The sequence below is a fragment of the Ursus arctos genome, unplaced genomic scaffold (assembly GCF_023065955.2).
Source record: "Ursus arctos isolate Adak ecotype North America unplaced genomic scaffold, UrsArc2.0 scaffold_10, whole genome shotgun sequence".
Taxonomy (NCBI): Eukaryota; Metazoa; Chordata; class Mammalia; order Carnivora; family Ursidae; genus Ursus; species Ursus arctos.
The window spans coordinates 13,518,420-13,538,961 of record NW_026622764.1 but is presented as its reverse complement, the minus strand read 5'-3'; the positions used below and the strand labels follow the sequence as shown (position 1 = coordinate 13,538,961).

Genomic DNA, 20,542 nt, shown 5'->3' with positions numbered 1-20,542 from the left:
ACTGAACGTAATAAAAAATAAATAAGTAAGTAAGTAAGTAAATAAATAAATAAATAAATAAATAAAGTAGCCAAATTTTTTTAAAAAGTCATTTTCCCTCAGAATTTTGAAATCACTGACCCAGTATTCCTAGCATTCAGAATTCTGATGAGAAAATTGTTAGCAATTTAATTTTTATTTTATCCCATCTCTTTTTAGATCCCTGCTCTCTAGAAGCTTTTGGGAACATCTCTTCATCTTTGAGACTCTAAGGTTTCATTTACATTCCTTGAATTCCACAGGACTTTTCAATTTGAAAATTTATGTTTTTGTAGGCTTAGGAAATACTCTATTTTTACTTTCATTATTTCTTCCTGTAGTTTCTTGTTTTTTTCTTTACTCTCTGTTGGCAATTTTTTCTAGACAGGTACTGTACCTATAGAATCCATTTCCTTGTCTTTTAATTTCTCATATTTTCCACATTTGCTCCCTCCCCATCTGCCAGGTTTCCTGGATCTTATCATCTCTTCCATCTAATGATTTTTTCAGGTCAAACACATATATGAATATAAGTTAATTTTTAAGAACTCTTTCATGTTCTTTTTCTTACTATCCCATTCTTATTTAATGGATGCAATAACTTTTCAGGATAGTCAGAATAATACATTTTATTTATTAAATTGCCTATTTCTCCCAGGCAGTTATTCTGTTTATTCATTTTTTTCCCCTCAAATGTTTAGTAAACCTTAATGGTCCATCCATATTTATAGAGAAAAACTAGGCTTATTAATCTGGGTAGCTAGTATGGGTTTTCTCTGCCATTGTATTCTTCTATTTCTCTAATAAATCTCTCCCCTGCATTAGTTTTCAAGGGCTGCTGTAGCAAAAGTGCCAAAAACTATGCGGCTAAAACAACAGAAATGTATCATTTCACAGTTCTGGAGTCCAGAAGCCTAAAACAAGACGTTGGCAAGGTTGATTCCTTCTAGCTTAGTGAGGGAGAATATTTCATGCTTTTCTCCTAGTTTCTGGTATGTTCAGACATCCCTTGGCTTATAGATGGTCATCTTCTCCTTGTGTCTTCACATTGTCTTCCCTTTTCACATTGTCTCTGTGTCCAAATGTCCTCTTTACAAGGACACCAGCCATACTGCATTAGCCATACTGAAAGACACTACTGACCTCATCTTAACTTGAATCTCTACAAAGACCTGATTTCCAAATAAGTTCACATTCACAAGTACTGGGGGTAGGACTTCAACAACTTTTGGGGCAACATAATTCAACTTATAACACCTCTCAATGGGAGATCGGTGATGGGTTTTGAGTTGATTAGTGAAGACAAAGCACTTGGGCTGGTGAATTCTAAATTGGGAAAGATTAGTCCTGCAAAACCTCAGCCCCTACCCCAGCCATCATGGCGATCATTTAGTCATTTAACTTCTTTAGAAAGCAGGTTTTAGTATGATCAGATATGTTGCAATGGATATTCTATGTGAGGGGAAGGATGGTGAACAAATTGTTCCCTTATTTTCTGGAAAACACCAACCTTTGCTATCTCGATCAATTTGGGCTACTATAATAAGATACCATAGACTAGGTGGCTTAAACAACAGGGATTTATTTCTTGCAGTACTGGAGGCTGGGAAGTTCAAGACCAGGGTGCAGATTTGGTGTCTGGTAAGACCTTCTTCCTGATTTCAGAGAGCTGTCTTATTGTACCCTCACATGGTAAAGAGGAGAAGCTCTGGTCTCTTTTTCTTCTTAATGAGAGCACTAAACCCATCATGGGGGCTCCACTCTCTTAATCTCATTTAAACCTAGTCACCTCCCCAAAGCCCTGCCTTCTAATACCATCTCATTGGGGGGTACAGTTTCAACATGTGAATTTGCTGGGAAGGGGGGCAGGGAGGGTCACAAACACAGTATGTAACATTTGCCTTCTGCTGAGATGTGGGAAATTCCATCTTTTTGTAACCTTGAGTGATTTTAAGTATACAGATCAAAATGTCAAATATACTTAACCTTGACTAGATGTACTTTGTCCAAAAGCAAAATGCCCTGGGATCAATTAAGGATATGTTTCTACCTCCTTTCTGCTTGACGTCCTCCTTCACAAGGTCTGCCTCAGTCCTAGCTGCCTCTGGAAGGGCAGGGCTCTGAGTCAAGACCAAGCTGAGGGCCCTCATGTGTTTACCTAAGTCCTAGGCTAAACTTCAGTCCCAGGTCATGGCCAGAATGCTTTAACAAGCAATGTCCCATGGGAAGGTCAATGTTCTGAGGCTGCATGAATGAAAGTATTCTGGGACAGATGTGAGACAGCACAAAATAACATGTAAAGTGATGAAGAGAAAGGATTTCTATGGAATTCTGTATTACAACTGAAAAAAAACATCATCTCTTAGGAGGCACCTTTTGAAATTTCAAAAAAGAAATGTAGGCAAATTAAGAGGGACCACTGCTACTTAAACCGGGAATTCAACTTAGGGAAGCCAATGACATGCAAATCAAAACCACGATGAGATATCACCTTACACCTGTCAGAATGGCTAGAATCAAAAAGACAAGAAGTAATAAGTGTTGGTGAGGTTGTGGAGAAAAATGAACCCTTACACACTGTTGGTGGGAGTATAAATTGGTACAGCCACTGTGGAAAACAGTATGGAGTTTCCTCCAAAAATTAAAAACAGAACTACGCTACCATCCAGCCATTCCACTTCTGGATATTTACCCAAAGAAAACAAAAACACTAATTCGAAAAGACACATGCACCCTATGTTTACTGCACCATTTTTTACAGTAGCCAAGATATGGAAGCAGCCCAAGTGTCCATTGTTAGATGAATGGATAAAGAAGACGTGTGAGATATGTATACACATCATTGAGATTGTGAGATACATATTCATATATATCGTATAATGAAATATTACTCAGCCATAAAAAAGGATGAGATCTTGCCATTTGTGACAACATGGATGAACCTAGAGTGTATCATGCTAAGTGAAATAAGCCATAGAAAGACAAATACCATATCATTTCACTTACATGTGAAATATTTAAAAAAAAAAAGAACAAACAAATAAACAAAAACCAGAACAGACTCATAAATACAGAGAAAAAACTGGTAGAGATGGATGAAATAGATGAAGGGGATTAAGAGCTATAGGCTTCTAGTTATAAAATAACTAAGACATGCAGGTGAAAGAGCATATGGAATATAGTCAATATTATTGTGGTAACTTTGTATGGTGGCAGACAGTAACTCCACTATCATGTTGAGCATTTCATAATATATATAAATGTTGAATCACTGTGTTATACACCTGAAACTAACATAATACCATTCATCCTTGAACATGCACAAGGCCACTTACAGATGGATTTTTTTTTTAAAAATGGTTGAGTGGTACTGTAATGTATTTTCTGTTCCTTATGATTTTCTTAATAGCGTTTTCTTTTCTCCAGCTTACTTTATGGTAAAAATACAGTATATCATACGTATGACACACAAAATATGCGTTCATCACCTGTTTATGGTATCTTTAGGGCTTCTGGTCAGCTATAAACTATTAGTAAAGTTTTGGGGGAGTCAAAATTATAAATAGATTTTCAACTGTGCCAAGGGTGGGTGCCCCTAACCCCTGCACTGTTCAAGGGTTAACTGTATTATATGTCAGTTAAACTTCAATTTAAAAAAAACTTGGGGAACCACTAACTGAAGAGTGTTAGTTAAAAATGCACACACTTTACATCAAGGTTCAGTTCAATTTGCACTTGGGGCATATGCCAAGCAGTGTAGGATTTCAGAGAGAGAATTTGTTTTTCCATTGCACCTCTCTTAGGTGCCTGAGTCAAAGGCAGAACACTGGCCTTTCCTGAACCAGGGATTTACTCTATGGTAATTCTTAATTTCAGAAATAAATGAGTATGTGGAAACTCTGATCAGGAGGGACCATTGAGCTGTCCTAGCTGGTGTCCCCCTCCTCTCTCCACCCACCTTGTGTTGACAGTTCTAGGAGAGCAAGCTGTCCAGAAGGAGAAGGTCCACATCCCCAAAATGCCATGGAAATACTCCCGCCCTATGGCAGTAAAGCTGTTACCAATCCTTACCCTTCATTGTGTCTATGTTACCCCATTAGAGAAAAGGCTGTTATCAAAAGCCCTTTCATATCAAAGCTCAGAGGGGCTTTCTGAGTTTGTACAAAGACGATTTTGATATTTTAATGAATCTAACAGAATGTTTTGGGAGCACTTCTGTTCTGTTCCCATATTTTGCCCGAGGTAGGGGTGATAGGTGGTATTCTCTTCTGCCAGAGCTTTGGAGAAAGCAGACTTTCCAGTCTGTCCTTGTTTGCCGAAACTCCTTTTCTGCCCAAGTACCACAATAGATCCTACCCCTATCTTCTGGCTTAACAGAGAATTAAAATACCCTCTTTCGTCGCAAGCGTCTTTTGTGGTGTGGGCTGCAAACGTCAATACCATAAAGCATGAGCCAAAAACCTCCAGGACTAATGGCTCTAGCAACTTCCCCCAGACCCCGGGAAAGGGTCACTGCCTTTTAGCTTTTGTGTATCAGCCTCCTTGGCTGTTTTGGGGTGCATGATGTGGTGGAAGGAGGCAGAAAGCCTTTAAAATGCATTGGAGGTCAATGTATTCCATTATATACACAGTGCTTCAAATTCAGTTTTAACCTTTGATGAAATGTGCAGTGTTGGGATTTTTTATGCTAGAGCAGACACAGGAAATCACAGGTGCAACTCATTTTGGTTTTGACTTACAATCACTGCAGGCCCCTAGAATTTTCATGGGAAATTCTCTCTTTAACTTGAGCATAGAGTGTCAGAAGTCTGTAGCTTGTCTCTGTAATGTGCATTAATAGGTAATATTGATTTGTAGAAATTAATTACTAGAAAAACAGTTCTCAGCACTTACGTAGTGTTTGGAAAGATTTGAGAGCCCTCTTGTGGCTGTAATAAACCATAAACTTAAAGCTGATGAAACGCTGTTAGCTGGTTTTTTGTTGATGTTTTCTGTTGTTTTCTCTTTCTTTCTCTCTTTGGTTATATACGTTTGCCTGCGTTATGGGGTTTGAATTGTTTTTCATTTGAGATTAACATCAGCATGTTTCACACCATGTCAGTGGAAGAGTCAGGGATGGGAGCGGTGTCAATTTTTAAAAAACAGACTGCTTCTTTCTTTCTTTCTATTAAATTCAGATTCTTACCACCAAGAGAAATAATAAATGCAGAGGCGGTATGTTTAGGGAAGTTCACAGAGCAAGGGCATTACAGTTGCATTATTCTGCTTCTTAAGGGACACGTCCTCTTATTTTTAATCCAGGTATTGACTGTACAAAGGTAAAGCTAACTCGAGCAGCCCCAAGCTACATTTATTTCGAACATCTTGAAGATTATTTTCTCTGATTTACATATAGCAAAGTGGGAAAATCAGCGTCCTCATTTGAGTGTTTTTAAATCTCAAAGAAATGCATGTTGAAAGCTATTACCCCTCTGATGCTTCAATCACACCTGAAGAAAAATATTTGCAACTTAAGGTCACTGTGCTCCACATTTGAATTGATGAAGGCAGCACCCAAGGCAAAGTTTAGACAGAACGAATTGATTTTTTCCTGGGAGATTTAAATGATCATGCATCTACTTTTCTAAATTTCTGTCATTGCTTTATTAATTAGGCAGAATTATAGCAGTTCTTTAGATCCCATTGAGTGTCCACGTGATAAGCTGGGCTTCTGGAAGGAGCTCAGGCTGTTAGCGTGGTAAGTGGATTTTGGAGAGAACCTGATGAGGGCTCTGTGTTACTTCCAGCATAATTTGGGGTCTCCTAGATGAGTTCGTGCAGTGACATTGGCATCTAGTCACAAATGAATCATCAGCCCTGCCTGTTGTTCCTAGCACAGAGGAAAATGTCACGCACGTGCGCTGAAGAAGAAAAACAGAAGAAATAAAAGCAGAAATCCCTGATGTTTGGACCCAGATAGGACATAGGAGAGTTAAAGATGGTGTCTGGTCTGTTTCCCTTTCAATGCTCAGATGTCATTAGCCGAAGCGGCAGTTCCATTGCCTGGTAGGGACTGAGAGAGGTAACGCTGGCTGGGAGGAGAGGTGATGCTGGCCAGGAGGGGAGGTGATGCTGGCCAGGAGGAGAGGTGATGTTGGCCGGGAGGGGAGGTGATGCTAGCCAGGAGGGGAGGCTGAGCAGCAATCGTTTTGTTCGGTAGGAGCGGTGCTGAATTTCCGGCTCTAATTCCATCTTTCTTGGTCTTTGTTAATATGGAACTTTGGCAATGTTTAAGATCCTTTAAGAATATGCATAAAAGTCTTACAAGGGTTGCATAAAGGGACCCAGGTTCCATCCTGAATTAGCTCCGGCTGGCCAAAAAGTAGATGATTTGAATATCAAATAAGTATAATGATAGCAATGTGTTGAAACTCACTAGGCTTAGATTCACAAGCTAATAATGATATAAAAACAAACAAATGACATCAACAAAATGCTCCTCTGGGGGATTCTAGGAAAGCAGTCTATTATTTTGAAACCAGGAAATAACATGAGTCAAACATTCATCTACCTTTCCTACCTGTATCAACTATACCCTGGGGGATCAAATCGTGGATAAGGGGAAGTTTCTCCTTGTAGAAGTATTGCAGCTAACACATGAAACAGAAATGATAGAATTAGAATATCACCATCTAGTAATCCTTTAATGGTCACCTCTTAGTGATCTACTGGCATCACAGAAAGAGAGACCACCGGGCATTATGAGCCTCGAGATTGGGGTCCACAGCACTGCTTACTTAGAAATACCAGTTTATTATTTCAGAATAATTTTTTTCTACAACTTTAAATATGACCTGCAGGTGTATCCATATTCTGGCATTTCTGGCTGTTTCTTCTGGGTCCCCCTTTTCTGCACATTTTAAGGAGAAAATGAGCTAATACCCAAATCAATGAAACCTCCACACTGCGGAATAACGTGCAGATTCCATGGTTTCTTTCTAATTTGACTATGTTGGAGCAAAACACAAGAGTATGCGATCATCAAGGAAGGCTACGTAGTCAACGCCTTGGGGTCAGCTGCGGTCTTGTGGACCATTACATCCCAGAAACCTAGCACAGTGCGTGGCATGAAAGACATAATCAAAAACTACTTTTAAATAAACAAATCAATGAGTAGAATGGTTGGAGAAAAAGAAAAAGAGAAGTCTCACTGCCTCTGCCTCTGAGTTCTTTTATCTCGGGATCATCCTTTCGTATCCCCGTGTTAGTCTCCTCATCGGTAAAATTCTGCTATGATACCGTCTTTTCCTGAGGATCAAATGAAATAAAGGATGAGGAAAGTATTTTGAAAATTGTAAGCATGTTCACAAATAAAGAAGCCTTCTCGTTTTGTTGTTGTTGTTAACACAGCTTGTTTGATATTTATTTTTTTTAAACCTTTCAGTATATCTTTTTTTTAATGTTTTTTATTATATTATGTTAGTCACCATACAGCACATCCCCGGTTTCCGATGTATGTTTGATATTTGAACCGTCACCTATTCTGGTTGCTTCCGAGGGTCTGATACTCAGGGAGGAAGGACAGTTGTTGAAGAGGAGGACACCCTCTTCGTGCGTGTGGAGTTGGGGCTGTGCGTCAGCGAATGCTGGGCACTTCACACTCATTATTTTATTCCGGCAACTCTGTGAAGTAAGCATTTATACTCTGGCTATTTAGATGAGGAAACCAGGGCTCCCAGAGGTCATATCAGCTAACCAGGTCACGTGAAGAGTGCGGTGGATCCGAAATTGAAATCCAGATCTTTCCCCCTTCAAACCTGTTCTCTTTCCTCTGCACCTTAAGCGAAGTTTCCAGCATGCTTGAAAGTATGCGCTCTTGCCATGTCCGAATGAGTAGAGCTGGACTTGTATTTTCTTGAATCTGCTCTTCCTAAATAAAAGCCAACTGCAGGATCCAGCAACCTCCTTTGAACACACTTCTGAGATTCCGTAGCATTTCGTTAAAAAAAAAAAAAAAAAAAAAAAAAAAGACTTATTTTAAAGCCAGAAAGAGAATTGTGGCATTGCGTGAGCTCTCGCTCATCTGAATTCTCTTGTGCCGCAATTTCCAACCATCCATTATTGTCCCGAGCTTACTACAGTTTTTGGCTTCTAGATTCCTCAGGAGTGTTAAAAAGGAAGGCAGCTGCGCTGCAGTCTTTCCCACTAGTCTCTGCAGCTCAAGTGCAAATTTGTTATGCAGTTTCATGTGCGTGCTGGGGTCAGGAGAATTGTTTCTGAACTGCTAAGCTGTGACTATCTAGAAAACCCTCTGGACCCATATACTCCAGAGGTTGAGCTAAGCCCTCTGCCCTCCCCGACTCTAAGGTGTGCTGCCTCACCCTCATTGCCTGCTGCCCACCCCCCCACCACCGCCGCCCGGGTAACCACAAACCCCTCACCCCAAGATGCTCATTTTGCTTCTAGAGCTTTGAGTTCAACAAAGCGTGGACCACTGCAGCATTAAATCACAAACTGCATCTCTAAGACAGCCTGACTCCTAGAAGAGGATAGAAGAGCATCAGAACTCTCTTTGTGAGATCTTTGTGAAATTACAGACATCATCTAAAAGGGTAACTCAAAGGGTTATTTTGTTGACCAAATTGGCTAATGCAATACAGCACTTAATAACTCTATCGGGACGTAGATGACACTCAGTAAATGTTACCCATTATATTACTAGTGTTATCAGTTTTTGTTCCGCATGGAACTTTGCATATTTTAAGTTCGCTTGCTCCTTCATCATTGCCTGAGGGATGAGCTCCAAGTCACTCTTTCTTTGAGGACTGGCAAGGGATGGAAGAGCACAGCAAAATCTGGACAGAGACGACTTTTTTTTTTTAAGTTCCTGTGATATTTTAGGAAAATCTGTATCAAAGCTGTCAGATATAAACCTAAATATTGAAACACATGCCTTGCTCTTAAATATCCTGATTTACTTCTTTTCCTTTCCAAATTGGCTAGAGCAAAACAATTGCACTGGAAACACCTCGTTGCTTCTACCCTGTGTAATTCTCACATTTGCTAAAAGCAGCGTCTGGGAAATTAGCTAAGAAGAGAGCCCAGCTGAACACGCATGGCCCTGATAACACAATCTGAGTGTTCTATCTGGTGTTCTGCTCTGCCCGGCTGGGATCCGAGCTGCAAGTGAGACGGAATTGGGCTTTATCTCACTCCGGGGCGGCTGCGGCTTCAGGTGGGTGCCCACATGCATAAACCACAGCTCTGCAGAGCACAGCGCCTGGAGACGGCCTCGCGCCGAAATCCCAACAAGGCAGCGCAGAGCAGGGCGCCTCTGAACCAAATAATCACGGAAGTCCTGAATAATGCATGAGAGCAGGACCCTCCCTGGCACATCTGGAACTGTACTGGAAGGAACTGTACTCAGCAAGAGAGCAAAGGCAAGCCCCTGGAACATGCATTCCCTGAAATGTATTCTTGCAGCAGCCTCATGGGGGAAAGTGAAAGCAAATAGGACAGCCACCCGAAATCATGGCATTTTAGTGAGTCCGAGGCTGCGAGGGTTCGTGTCGGTAGAAAGCAGCGACGTGACAGGATTGAAAAGTGTTACCTTATTGATAAATACTACCTCTTCCTCCGGGGAGGCTGGAGGGCGGGCTGATCGTCCCTGCGAAATGACCAGAACGGTCGAGAGGCCGCTGGCTTCACGCTTTGGTTTGGTCGTTTGGGGCGGTGTGCGGCTTCCCCGTAATTAAAGTTAGTTGACATCTAAACATCGCAGATGTGCTGCCTCTCCGGAGGCTGTTTCCTCGAGGACCTGCCCTGATACAGTCGGGTGAGGAATCTCCGTCTTTCTGATCCCGAGGTCGGCTTTCCTCTAGCCGCAGTACCGAGGCGTGGGATTTGATGCCACAAATGTTTCGTCTCTCGTTTGCTGGTCCAGCTGCTCTTTAAGTGCAAAATAAACAAATCTTTTTGGAAGAATGTTTCCACCCCACCATGTCACAAGCCCCACCGCGGCCGTCCTTGAACATGCAGCTTAGATTCGCGTTCTTGGCAGAATACGTTCCCCGTCCGGCCAGGGGCTAGCAGAGCCCGGAGCCTTTGCTGCATAGCGCTGCCTGGGCGACCAGGTGGCCTCCTGATGTCGGGCCCCACCGAATGGCCCTGTCCTCTCCTGTGCTAACGATGGTCAGCTATATTTTGGCATTATGACAGTGAAATGGGGGCAATTCTCTTGACTCGAAGTTCTACTCCTAGCAATTTATTCCTTGCATAAATATTTATGGCTTAGGATAGTCACCAGATTATTGTTTATAGTATCCTCCTTCAAACAGAATCAGCCTAATTGTCCCAAACTGGGAGATTAGTCACATAAATTATGGTACAGCTATAATTGGAATATTACACTCTTATGGAAGAATATTAAATAAAATAGAAAAAGTGTTCACTCTGTAGTTTTGACTTACAAGTACAGGTTAAAAATAAAATGTTCCTTTATGATCTCAAATCTCTAAAAAAAGGAATAGGTATTTAACTGGTTATCTCTGGGTGAAGTGAAGTGATTATAGATAATTTTAATGGTTTTTTCTTTTTTGGTGTTCTGCATTGCTCATATTTTCCATAGTGACAATGTATTGCGTTTCTAATTGGGGGAAGGGGGGAAATCAGATTAAAAAAAAAAATGCCAGACCAGCTACATCTAAAAGTATTCTCCCTCTAAAGTTATCAGGTACGCCGCAAAAAAAAAAAAAAAAAAAGGGATGAGAAGCGTCTCTCCTCCTGAGGGAAGCACCATGGGCTGTGGGCATTCCTCCCCCCTCTATCTTAGCGATAGAAAAGAGTCAAGATCTCAGGGCAGTACGTAAAAAAAAATGCTTTCGCCAGAAGGGTCTGGCTGCTTTGTAAGTCGCCGGAAGGGGGGAGTGGTGGCCACGTGGCGGGGGATGCGTGGCTTCTGTGTGAAGGAAGATAACCACCCACGTGTGCGTGTCTCCATTTTCTCATCACAATACTGGACATCCTTGGAACCAATCTCTCTGACACAACCATTGTCAGCCGCCGAAAGTTCTTTATTACCATACTTAACAATCATAGTTCCCAATTTCCCATTTGCTTAGAACATCATTCTTAAATTCGTTAATTTGTTTTCAAGGCTTGAATAAAAGGTCTTTTCATCACCGTGTCAAAGGGCAGCCTGATTGCCAAGCTCTAACTGCCACAGTTCCCCTATCAGATACAGGATAGCGCAGATAATGCTCTACTGAGATAATGAAGAATGGGTAGCCCATAATGAGCGTGCGGCTCTAAAGAGAGCCCAGAAATTAATTCCATTCTGAGCATTTGGAAAATGACTCCAGCATACAGTACAGCAGGGCAGAGGGGAGCTAAGTTTCACTATTTGAAAATGCACACATGAGCTTGTGTGTAAGATGTATACTGTGGAGTGTCTGAACTACTCCGTGAGAGGACCAAAGATCTCCTTCAGATGACCCCCAAGTCTACCTTACAACCGCTCAACTGTATCTTTGTGAGATACTGAGCTTTGGCAAAACTTGATTATCTAGGGAAAACTCCGTGAAAAGTCTGCAGGGCAAGAGGAAGGTGGAGAAATTGATTATTTCCCATACATTTCACAAGGTTTAGGCTAAGAGAAACCATTAGCCTGGGCAACTTTTGTTGGTGAAAGCAGCAAGTTCAGTTTCCTAGGGACGTGACTATCAGGATCCCTGAAATGGTAGCTGATAAAATATTTATTCATTCCCCAAACACTGAACAACAGAACATCCAGGTTGTATAAGGTCGTGCGTCGTATGCTCTGGGGATAATGACTAAGGCATGAGGCCTGTTTAAGGGATAGCACAGTCCCTCGTTGCTGGACTAGAGATAGAACACGAGTGGAACAGGTTTCAGAGGACATCATAGAAGGTTGGTTTTTTTGAATGCACAGAACTGTGGACCTTGATGATACTAATTTTGTTGCTTGATTTTATGAGGGTTAGGCTAGTGGTGGAAGGAATACATTTATTAAATCTCCCCAGTGAATGTAGCATTTTGTAGGCTCTTCTAGAGGTGTTTTCATTGGCTAGGCAAGTGATAGCCTCATAAAAGTGAATATTTTTTGAATCATCACAGGCAGGGTGATTCCAGAGACATATACTCCTCATTCCACCGTATTGATAAGCATACTAGCTCTGCCTTCTTTCATTGAGGAATCGAGAGGAAAGGATTAGATAGAAGGGAAGAAGAAATACAGAGGAGAAAAAGGTAGTTTGGAGGAAGCTGGCAATGTGGAAATGGGGATGGAATAATGACACATGGGCGCATGATACAAATCTGTCCCTGATTTCTTCCTTATCAACACCGATGGTTCTGGGCTCTTTCCTGCTGGCCCCTCACCACAGCTACCAAACATCTGTCCTGGCTCTGCCTGCTCTGTCCATCCTGAACACTGTTGCCTAATGAATCTTCTTAAATCAACTCTTTTCCCATTTTAGCAATTGCCAGTTGTATTCAGAGCCCATGACTGCTTGGGTTCAACATCCTCTTCTCGCTTATGCCCTCCTACCATCCATTCATTTATTAAGCAAACATTTTGTGAAATGCACAACATGAACTTCCTGGTCTAATTAGACCACTCTGCTCTCTGTACATTCTTAAGTCTTCTCTTCAATACTGCTTGTCCACTGCTTACCTCCATAGCTTGCTACCAGGTTTCTTTTTCGAATCTACCATCCTTACACCCACAATACTTGAGGGCGTTTTATTTATTTATTTTTTTATGTTCTCCACATTTGCTAGAGCAGATCCTTACACATAACAAACCCTCGATAAGTGTGTGTTAATTAAATGGCTTGCTAATTAAAGAAATGAGCAATTATACAATAAACTGCTTAGTGAAATACAGGTTCTTGAAGCAGTAGGGAAGAAAACTAGTAAGCTTAACATTTTTAAAGAGCCGCCTCATCGCTCCTAATTACCTGTTGTTTGAAACACTCTGCTTTTTACCCAAAGTCCGTGTTGAGTGTCTCTCTCTCTGCATGTGGACCGTGGCAATCCAAGGATGACTGCATTCGTAGATCATGTCTCTACTCTTTTCACACATTTTAGACAGTCAAAAATAATATCAGATCAGCTTTGGGAAAGGAAAGAAAGGCGTATTTATCAAAGGCAGTGTTAACCTTCGTCATTAAAATACATTTATCTTCTATGATGATAATTTCTTTTACGGAGCATCGGGTGTTGAACCTTTGCTGTGAGCGGGACTTTGGGTGAAGTGCTCTGGGACGTGAGGCCTGAGTCCAGTTATCAGAGGAGATTCAAGGGCAGAGGTGACCAAGACGTTCACATGCAAGTTGGAAGTGCAGCAAGCGACGCAGTAAAACCCTCGAGACTAGAAAAGTCAGGCAAGATGGATAGGAGGCTTGAGCTGGGCGGGAAAAGACCAGGAGGTGTTTTTCAGGATGCAAACGAGCAAAGGACAAGGCAGAGCCTGTGGGAAGTCGGTCACGCCTCCGTGCTGCGTTCGCAATTGCACAATATGATTACTTCACAACAGAGCAAGGCACTGGAGGGGTTCTAAAGCAGCTGTGAAAAAGTGCGTGTTCTGTGCCTCTGAACTAGAGGACGCCGCGATGGCCCCTACAATCATTATCCGTTAAAATGATCATTGAACCAACCAAGGTGCCCTGTTCCCTAATCTTCCTGAGTACACAGGTATTTGCCATCATTACCTTGGGGCCCCAAGAATGACAATTCTAGAGAGCTGCAATTGCTTATACCAACACCCTTAAATGAATTCACCCAAACTCTCAGTGAAGTAGGTGGCAAACAGCCGGCCTGCTGATAGGACACTGTCACCGACAAATAAAGTTATCTGTCTTGGAGATTGCTCTGGTCCCCGGAGACTGGTAGAATATTGCTTTAACACGGTAGTTAGCGTTTCTGTCACGGCACCAAAACCCCTGGGTGCTGGCGATCACCTTGAGAGCAAGGTGTTAGTAATCTCTGAGTCCCCATTGCCTGCCCGGGTGCTTGGCAATCACGGGGCTCAATTAACATTTGCAGAATTAACAAATTCCTTTGCTGGGGAGCTGCTTGTCCTTCCCTGGTCTTTGTTTTATCTTCCATTGTGCTGTTGAATAAGTAAGGCCTAACAAAAGAAACTTGCAAATTCAAATAGTACAGAACCCTCTAAGACTTCTCCCTAGAAAGTGAATTGGGTGTTTGGAGAGCAGAAGACAATGAGTTCGCGTTGTTTTTGAGTAAGTGGGAGATTCATAAACCTACAAGCAAAGCTTGTAGGCAACAACCATGAGATGTGTGGCCTGGATGTAGCCATCATTTCAGTAGTGATCTTTGTAGTTTTTTGTCTGAAAGTAGAGAAGAAAATGAAAAAAGAGGAAAAAAAAGAAATGAGAAAAAATTATTCCATTGATCAATTTTAAGTGTTTTTGCTTTCTCCAGCAGTTGAGTCCTCTTCGACCCTGTTGGTTTATTTTTCCTATTTTTCTAACTTTCTATTTTGACTCCTTGGCAGGATTTAAACAAATAAACAAAATATGCATGAGAGTATGTCTGACTTATGCAAAACCCAAATGTTATGAGCCACCCCATTCCGGAACCATGAGATGGGACAAGTTTGTTCTTCATCAGTATAAATGTCCCACCAGTACACTTTTGTGTCTTGATGTCAGAGTTTTATTTACAAATTGATCTCTTATCTATTTGGCTGGTAGACCTTGCAGACATTTGGGACTTATTTTACTCATGTAAACATCATCCTACGATTTGGCTAGCCACTGTTAAGTGCAATGTTAAATTGAATGAAGTTAAATTTGAAACCAATACCATTTTAAGCCAAGCCAGTTTCAGTCAGCTTTGAGACCATGTACATTTCCGAATGGAATGAAGGCCCCAGGAAGTCTATGGCCAATTTTTCTGAGTGAGACAAAAGCCACTAAGATTCCACAAACAGGTTCCAGAGAAACCTTTATGTCCCAAACCACTGTAATTCTTGCCCCTATAATCCTCCAGCTCTTACGATTATTTTAAAAATCTGGAACATTTCTAAATCTGAGACACATGAATGAGGTTGAGAATTATCCATTGACCATCATCATCTTTTTTCCTTAAAACCTTTTTTTGTGTGTTATCTGTTTTGCCCAATTAACAGGAAAATTCTGAATTTTCCATTTGTGACTCCATGCAACTATTGCTCTGATTGAAATTCTTCTGTCTCGATGTGTTTGGCATCCTTAACCCACCTGAGTCACATCACTATCATCATTATTGTGTTTCTATATTTATTATGCACTTGCTTTGTGAAATAAAAATCAGTCTCTGCTTGTAAAATTGGAGCATGAACAAGTCCTGACATAGGACCAAAGCAGGATTAATAATGACCTGTCATATAATATTCAACCATAGTAATAGCCACTCCAAACAAAACTTTCCCATCGACATTTCCTTCTGGAGCCCAGAAGCTGTGTCAGTCCTTTTCTGCTTTCCCTACTGACCTTTCGGGAAATTTCCTTCCACTGATGAAATTGTCATTCTGTCACCGCAAAAGACAACAGAGTAATGTAAAATGATGATTGGCAAAAGCAAGGGCTCAGGCTGGCCTGTCTGTGGCAGTTTCAGCACATTTCTCTCTCTAATTTAAGGAGAAGCTAGCGTTTCTTAAGATATTGTAGTTCCCTTAGCGCATTTCAAAACTGGCTAGACATTCAAAAAACTGAGAACAGTAAATGTGGAGTTTTAAATATTATAGTTCACGGAGTCCTTTTTTTAAAAGCAGCATAAAAAAGCACTACACCCTTAAAGCCCTTATGCTTGTCATTGCTTTTACTGGGTATTAATTTGTTTTTAAAGCCAGGTTAGCTTGGCCAAGGGAAGCCCGGGCTTCCTTTCAGAGCGTTTCAGGATCATCTGTCTTGCTCAGGGGACCTCTGAGGGTCACTCCTGGTGCCAGCGGTGGGGTGGGCAGCCCAGTCCACTGGCAGGCTGTTCAAATTATGAGAAGGATTTTCCTCATTTGAAATCAATAGTTACTTTCCTCTAGTACTTTGTGTTGTGTCTTTACCTGTTGACTTTTCCAACACTGTTCTTGCCTCTTTACACTTTTCTTGCCCCTTGAGGCTGGAAGCACCCGATCTTTACTGGATCATCCTGAAGCTGACCATTTAAAAAAACATATTTCTTCGGGGCTCCTGGGTGGCACAGTCGTTAAGCATCTGCCTTCGGCTCAGGGCGTGATCCCGGCATTCCGGGATCAAGCCCCACATCGGGCTCCTCCGCTGGGAGCCTGCTTCTTCCTCTCCCACTCCCCCTGCTTGTGTTCCCTCTCTCGCTGGCTGTCTGTCAAATAAATATCTTTAAAATATATATATATGTATACACACACATATATATATATATTTCTTCTCAATGTTCCATTTGATGCCATTAGATAAGACGCGTGACTGTAACAACCACAGTACCTGACAATAAGCATTCAATACATATTAATTATATTTTTGTTTTTAAAATATCAATATGGCACAGAGGAAATCACAGACGCATTAAAATCAATAGATCTAGACTCCATTGCAGGAAGCATTAATTTATTCTAGGATCTTGGACTATATTTGTTCACCTTTCTCAGTCTCTATGTTCTCAGCTTAAAAAAAAAAAAAAAGTGGGTGCCTGGGTGGCTCAATAGGTTAAACATCTGCCTTGGGCTCAGGTCCCGATCTCAGGGTCCTGGGGTCAAGCTCCCTGTCCGGCTCCCTGCTCAGCAGGGAGTCTGTTTCTCCCTCTATCTCTCCCCCACCCTGCCTGCTCATGCTCATTCTCTCTCTCTCTCAAATAAGTAAATAAAATCTTTTTTAAAAAAAGTAATGATAAAGCCCATTTTACGAAATTGTGCTGAGGATTATCTGTGCTAGTATCATAAAGCACCTATCACAGTTCCCAGTACACAGTAGGTGCTCAGTAAATATCGGTCTCCAGAGGCGCCTGGGTGGCTCGGTCGTTAAGTGTCTGCCTTCGGCCCAGGTCATGATCCCAGGGTTCTTGGATCGAGCCCCGCATCAGGCTCCCTGCTCAGTGGGAAGCCTGCTTCTTCCTCTCCCACTCCCCCTGCTTGTGTTCCCTCTCTCGCTGTGTCTCTCTCTGTCCAATAAATAAATAAAATCTTTAAAAAAAAAATCGGTCTCCACACACAATACGTTTTCCCCCCAATCCCACCTACCTTGTAATCCAGAATAGCAGGGCAAATAGGAAAGACTAAGGAGCCTTGGCTTCCAGCTTTGCCCGTGTTTGTCCCACAACCTTGGACGGATCACTTCACCTCCTTGCATGTTTCTCTATCACGTAGACCCACATCTGCTACAAATAAAATATTGGCTGGGGAGTAACCTTCAAAAATCTTAGTGTGTTTTCTTAATGTAAGATAGTATTTCCAGTAGCAATTTATCAGTGAATAAACTGCTGAATGAATGAATAACCTATCACCCCCCCCTTGGCATCCCTCCTTGCACTGGAGCAGGGAGGAAGAACTAAACAAATGGTGTTGAAAACCGGTCCACGCATGTTTAGGAAAACACGCACATATGGGAACATTTACCTGATAGGTGCAAATGCAGGCGACCGCTCTCACACGAACATTTGGCAGAAGAGCCCGTTGACTCAGTGCTGATATAAACACTATGGAGGTTCAGAATCCCAGAGCTGTCGTTGTCGAAGACTGACACTCTTCTTTCTCATTTCTTCCAGGAATTTCTATTATATCACCATGTTACGGGACCCGGTGTCACGCTACCTGAGCGAATGGAAACACGTCCAGAGAGGGGCCACGTGGAAAACCTCCCTCCACATGTGTGATGGGAGAAGCCCCACCCCCGATGAGCTGCCCACCTGCTACCCCGGGGACGACTGGTCTGGGGTCAGCTTGCGGGAGTTCATGGACTGCACGTACAACCTGGCCAACAACCGCCAGGTGCGCATGTTGGCCGACCTCAGCCTAGTGGGCTGCTACAACTTGACTTTCATGAATGAGAGTGAGAGGAACACCATCCTGCTGCAGAGCGCGAAGAGCAACCTGAAGAACATGGCCTTCTTCGGGCTCACGGAATTCCAGAGGAAGACACAGTTTCTCTTCGAGAGGACATTCAACCTCAAGTTTATCTCCCCCTTCACGCAGTTCAACATCACACGGGCTTCCAACGTGGACATCAACGAGGGTGCCCGCCAGCGCATCGAGGAGCTCAACTTCCTGGACATGCAGCTTTACGAGTACGCGAAAGATCTCTTCCAGCAGCGCTACCACCACACCAAGCAGCTAGAGCACCAGAGGGACCGGCAAAAGAGGCGGGAGGAGCGCAGGCTGCAGCGGGAGCATAGGGGCCACCGGTGGCCCAAAGAGGATGGGAACACAGAGGGGGCGGTCACTGAGGACTACAATAGCCAGGTGGTGAGATGGTGACCCCCTGCCCTCTCCTTCCTCAGGAGGGGGAGGACGAGCAGGCGCACTGACCTCCTGTGTCGCTGGTTACTGTGGAGGCTGATGGGCCGTTCTGAGGACATCTGGCTGTATGTGGCTTGATTCGGACACCTGCTTCCTCTTTGTCTTCATTCTCATCCAGCTGGAGATGATCTGTCGTCTTCTTTTTTTTCCCCTGGCATTTTTCGATCCGTGATATTAAGTAGGGTAGGCATGCATCCAGGAGAGACGTCCTTAGGAGGTCAAGGAGAGAGCCCCAGAAAGGAAACGGTTCTTGAAGATATCCTTTGCAGCACCACGGGAACCCACAGAGGCACACATGAAAAGCCAAATTATGGCTTGGATGTTCTGCTGAAACTGGTCTGTTTCACACTGTCTCTGTAATGGAAATATTGGTCTGTCCAGAGAGAGAGAGAAAGAAAGGAGTCCCGCTCAGCCCTTAGATGAGGTTTTATGCCAACCCTCACTTAGCTGTTGGCTCTCATCTTGAACCCTGTTTGAATGTGGTTTAAGTCATAAGTACCAGTGTTTTGTTGTGGTGGTTGTTTTTTAACCAGATTACCCTACTATTGACCATCACTAGAGACCCACACCCCACAAAGCCCCTGCATCTTAGCCCGGAGCCATGCTTCCTCCCCCATAAATTTAGGGAACAGCTAGTGGAATCAGGACAGGTGTGCCTGGCCCCTGAGAAATGAACATTGGTAGGGGCATTTAGGAGAAAATGTGCTTATTAACTAAGGCCTGGGGAGATCACACTTCACCGATTTTATTTTCATTCAAAAAGAACTGACTGATAAATTAAGCGGGGGGAAAAGCAGGATGACTCTATGATGTCTCACGTTTCCAAACAGGCTACAGAACTCTTAGTTCTTTTCGGGGATATTTCTGTTTTACCTCCTTGGAGCAGTTGTCTTCTTTGATAGGGTACTGCCAAGTTTGAAATTCTGTTATCACAGAGGCAAAGATGTGTAGAAAGAATTTGGCCCGGAGATTAGGAGTTTAGCTGGCCCGTATGCAAAAGATCTTCAGGGTCACTAAATGAATGATAACTGATTTAGGCCAGGAGACACGGAACTCAATGGGCCAGTTGTCCCAGGAGTTTGGACAGACTCTGCCTCCCAAGACCTTGAATATCTCCAGCCTGGTAACTTTCTTCTCCCCACGTGATCTTCGCCTGCGGTTCAACTGCGGCTGTAGCTGGCAGCTCGGGCTGGGGTACGTAAAGCAGGACAGGGAAATGTGCCTCATTGCCAGTTGCTTCTTATCTTCAATTTTCCCCAGTCACAACTACAAGAACACAATCTCTGTCGAAGAATCAGGGGAGAAGTATGGAAAAGGGAATAGAAAGGCCTCGCCTGGCATTCAGTGAAAGGATCAGAGTGGGTAGAAAGTTTCACAACATTGATCTGATCAATCCTTTCAAGGCGCTCAAGGCAAAATGAGTGAAACCCCTAAATCAGATTGAAAAGCCTATTTCATTGATATCTAGCATGTTTGATGTTTAAGCCAGCTTTGCATAAGCCACATCGTAGCCTCCAGAATACTCTCGCTGGGGTTGAGAGTCAATCAACCCACAAGCATTCATGGAGTGCCTGCCGGCTCAGAGGGGAGCCCAGTGTCTCCATCAGAGAGAGATTTAGAGAAGCGGCTTTGATTCTTTTCTCACTACCCTTGGCTTCATCTGTCATGTGAGGGAAGGCATTCTAGGGGACCTCCCTTGTGTCACTTACTGTGGGAGGCCCTATTCATACCTTAAATCTATTCACAGCAAGGTAGATATTATTAGGCCCAATTACGTAGATAAGAAAAGTGAAACCCACAGACAATAGGGAGCTTCCTCGTGGATCGTATGCTAGGTCTGGCCGACTGCAGAGTGCAAGCTCTTTGGACTCCATCATGTTTTCCATGTGGGACAAAAGCTTCCTGCCAATCATGAAAGAAGCCAGCTATTAGAGCCTGGAAGGATTTGCCGCTAACCCCTGCGCGTGGCCCAACGGTGACGGCCCCGAGCCGGCAGTGACCCAGAGCCATGCTGCCTTGGGCGAGTCCAGCCCTCTC

The 20,542-nt window shown here is 42.9% G+C and overlaps 1 protein-coding gene across 1 annotated transcript in view; it reads left to right on the top strand.

The window, feature by feature from the left end:
• HS6ST3 (heparan sulfate 6-O-sulfotransferase 3) overlaps window positions 1-18,463 on the top strand; it is a 627,468-nt gene extending 609,005 nt beyond the window's left edge. The window contains exon 2 of the mRNA XM_044381903.2: window positions 17,755-18,463. Within this exon, the coding sequence (XP_044237838.1) occupies window positions 17,755-18,463 (709 nt within the window). The remainder of the gene's footprint in view (window positions 1-17,754) is intronic.
• The last annotated feature ends 2,079 nt before the right edge of the window (window positions 18,464-20,542 follow it).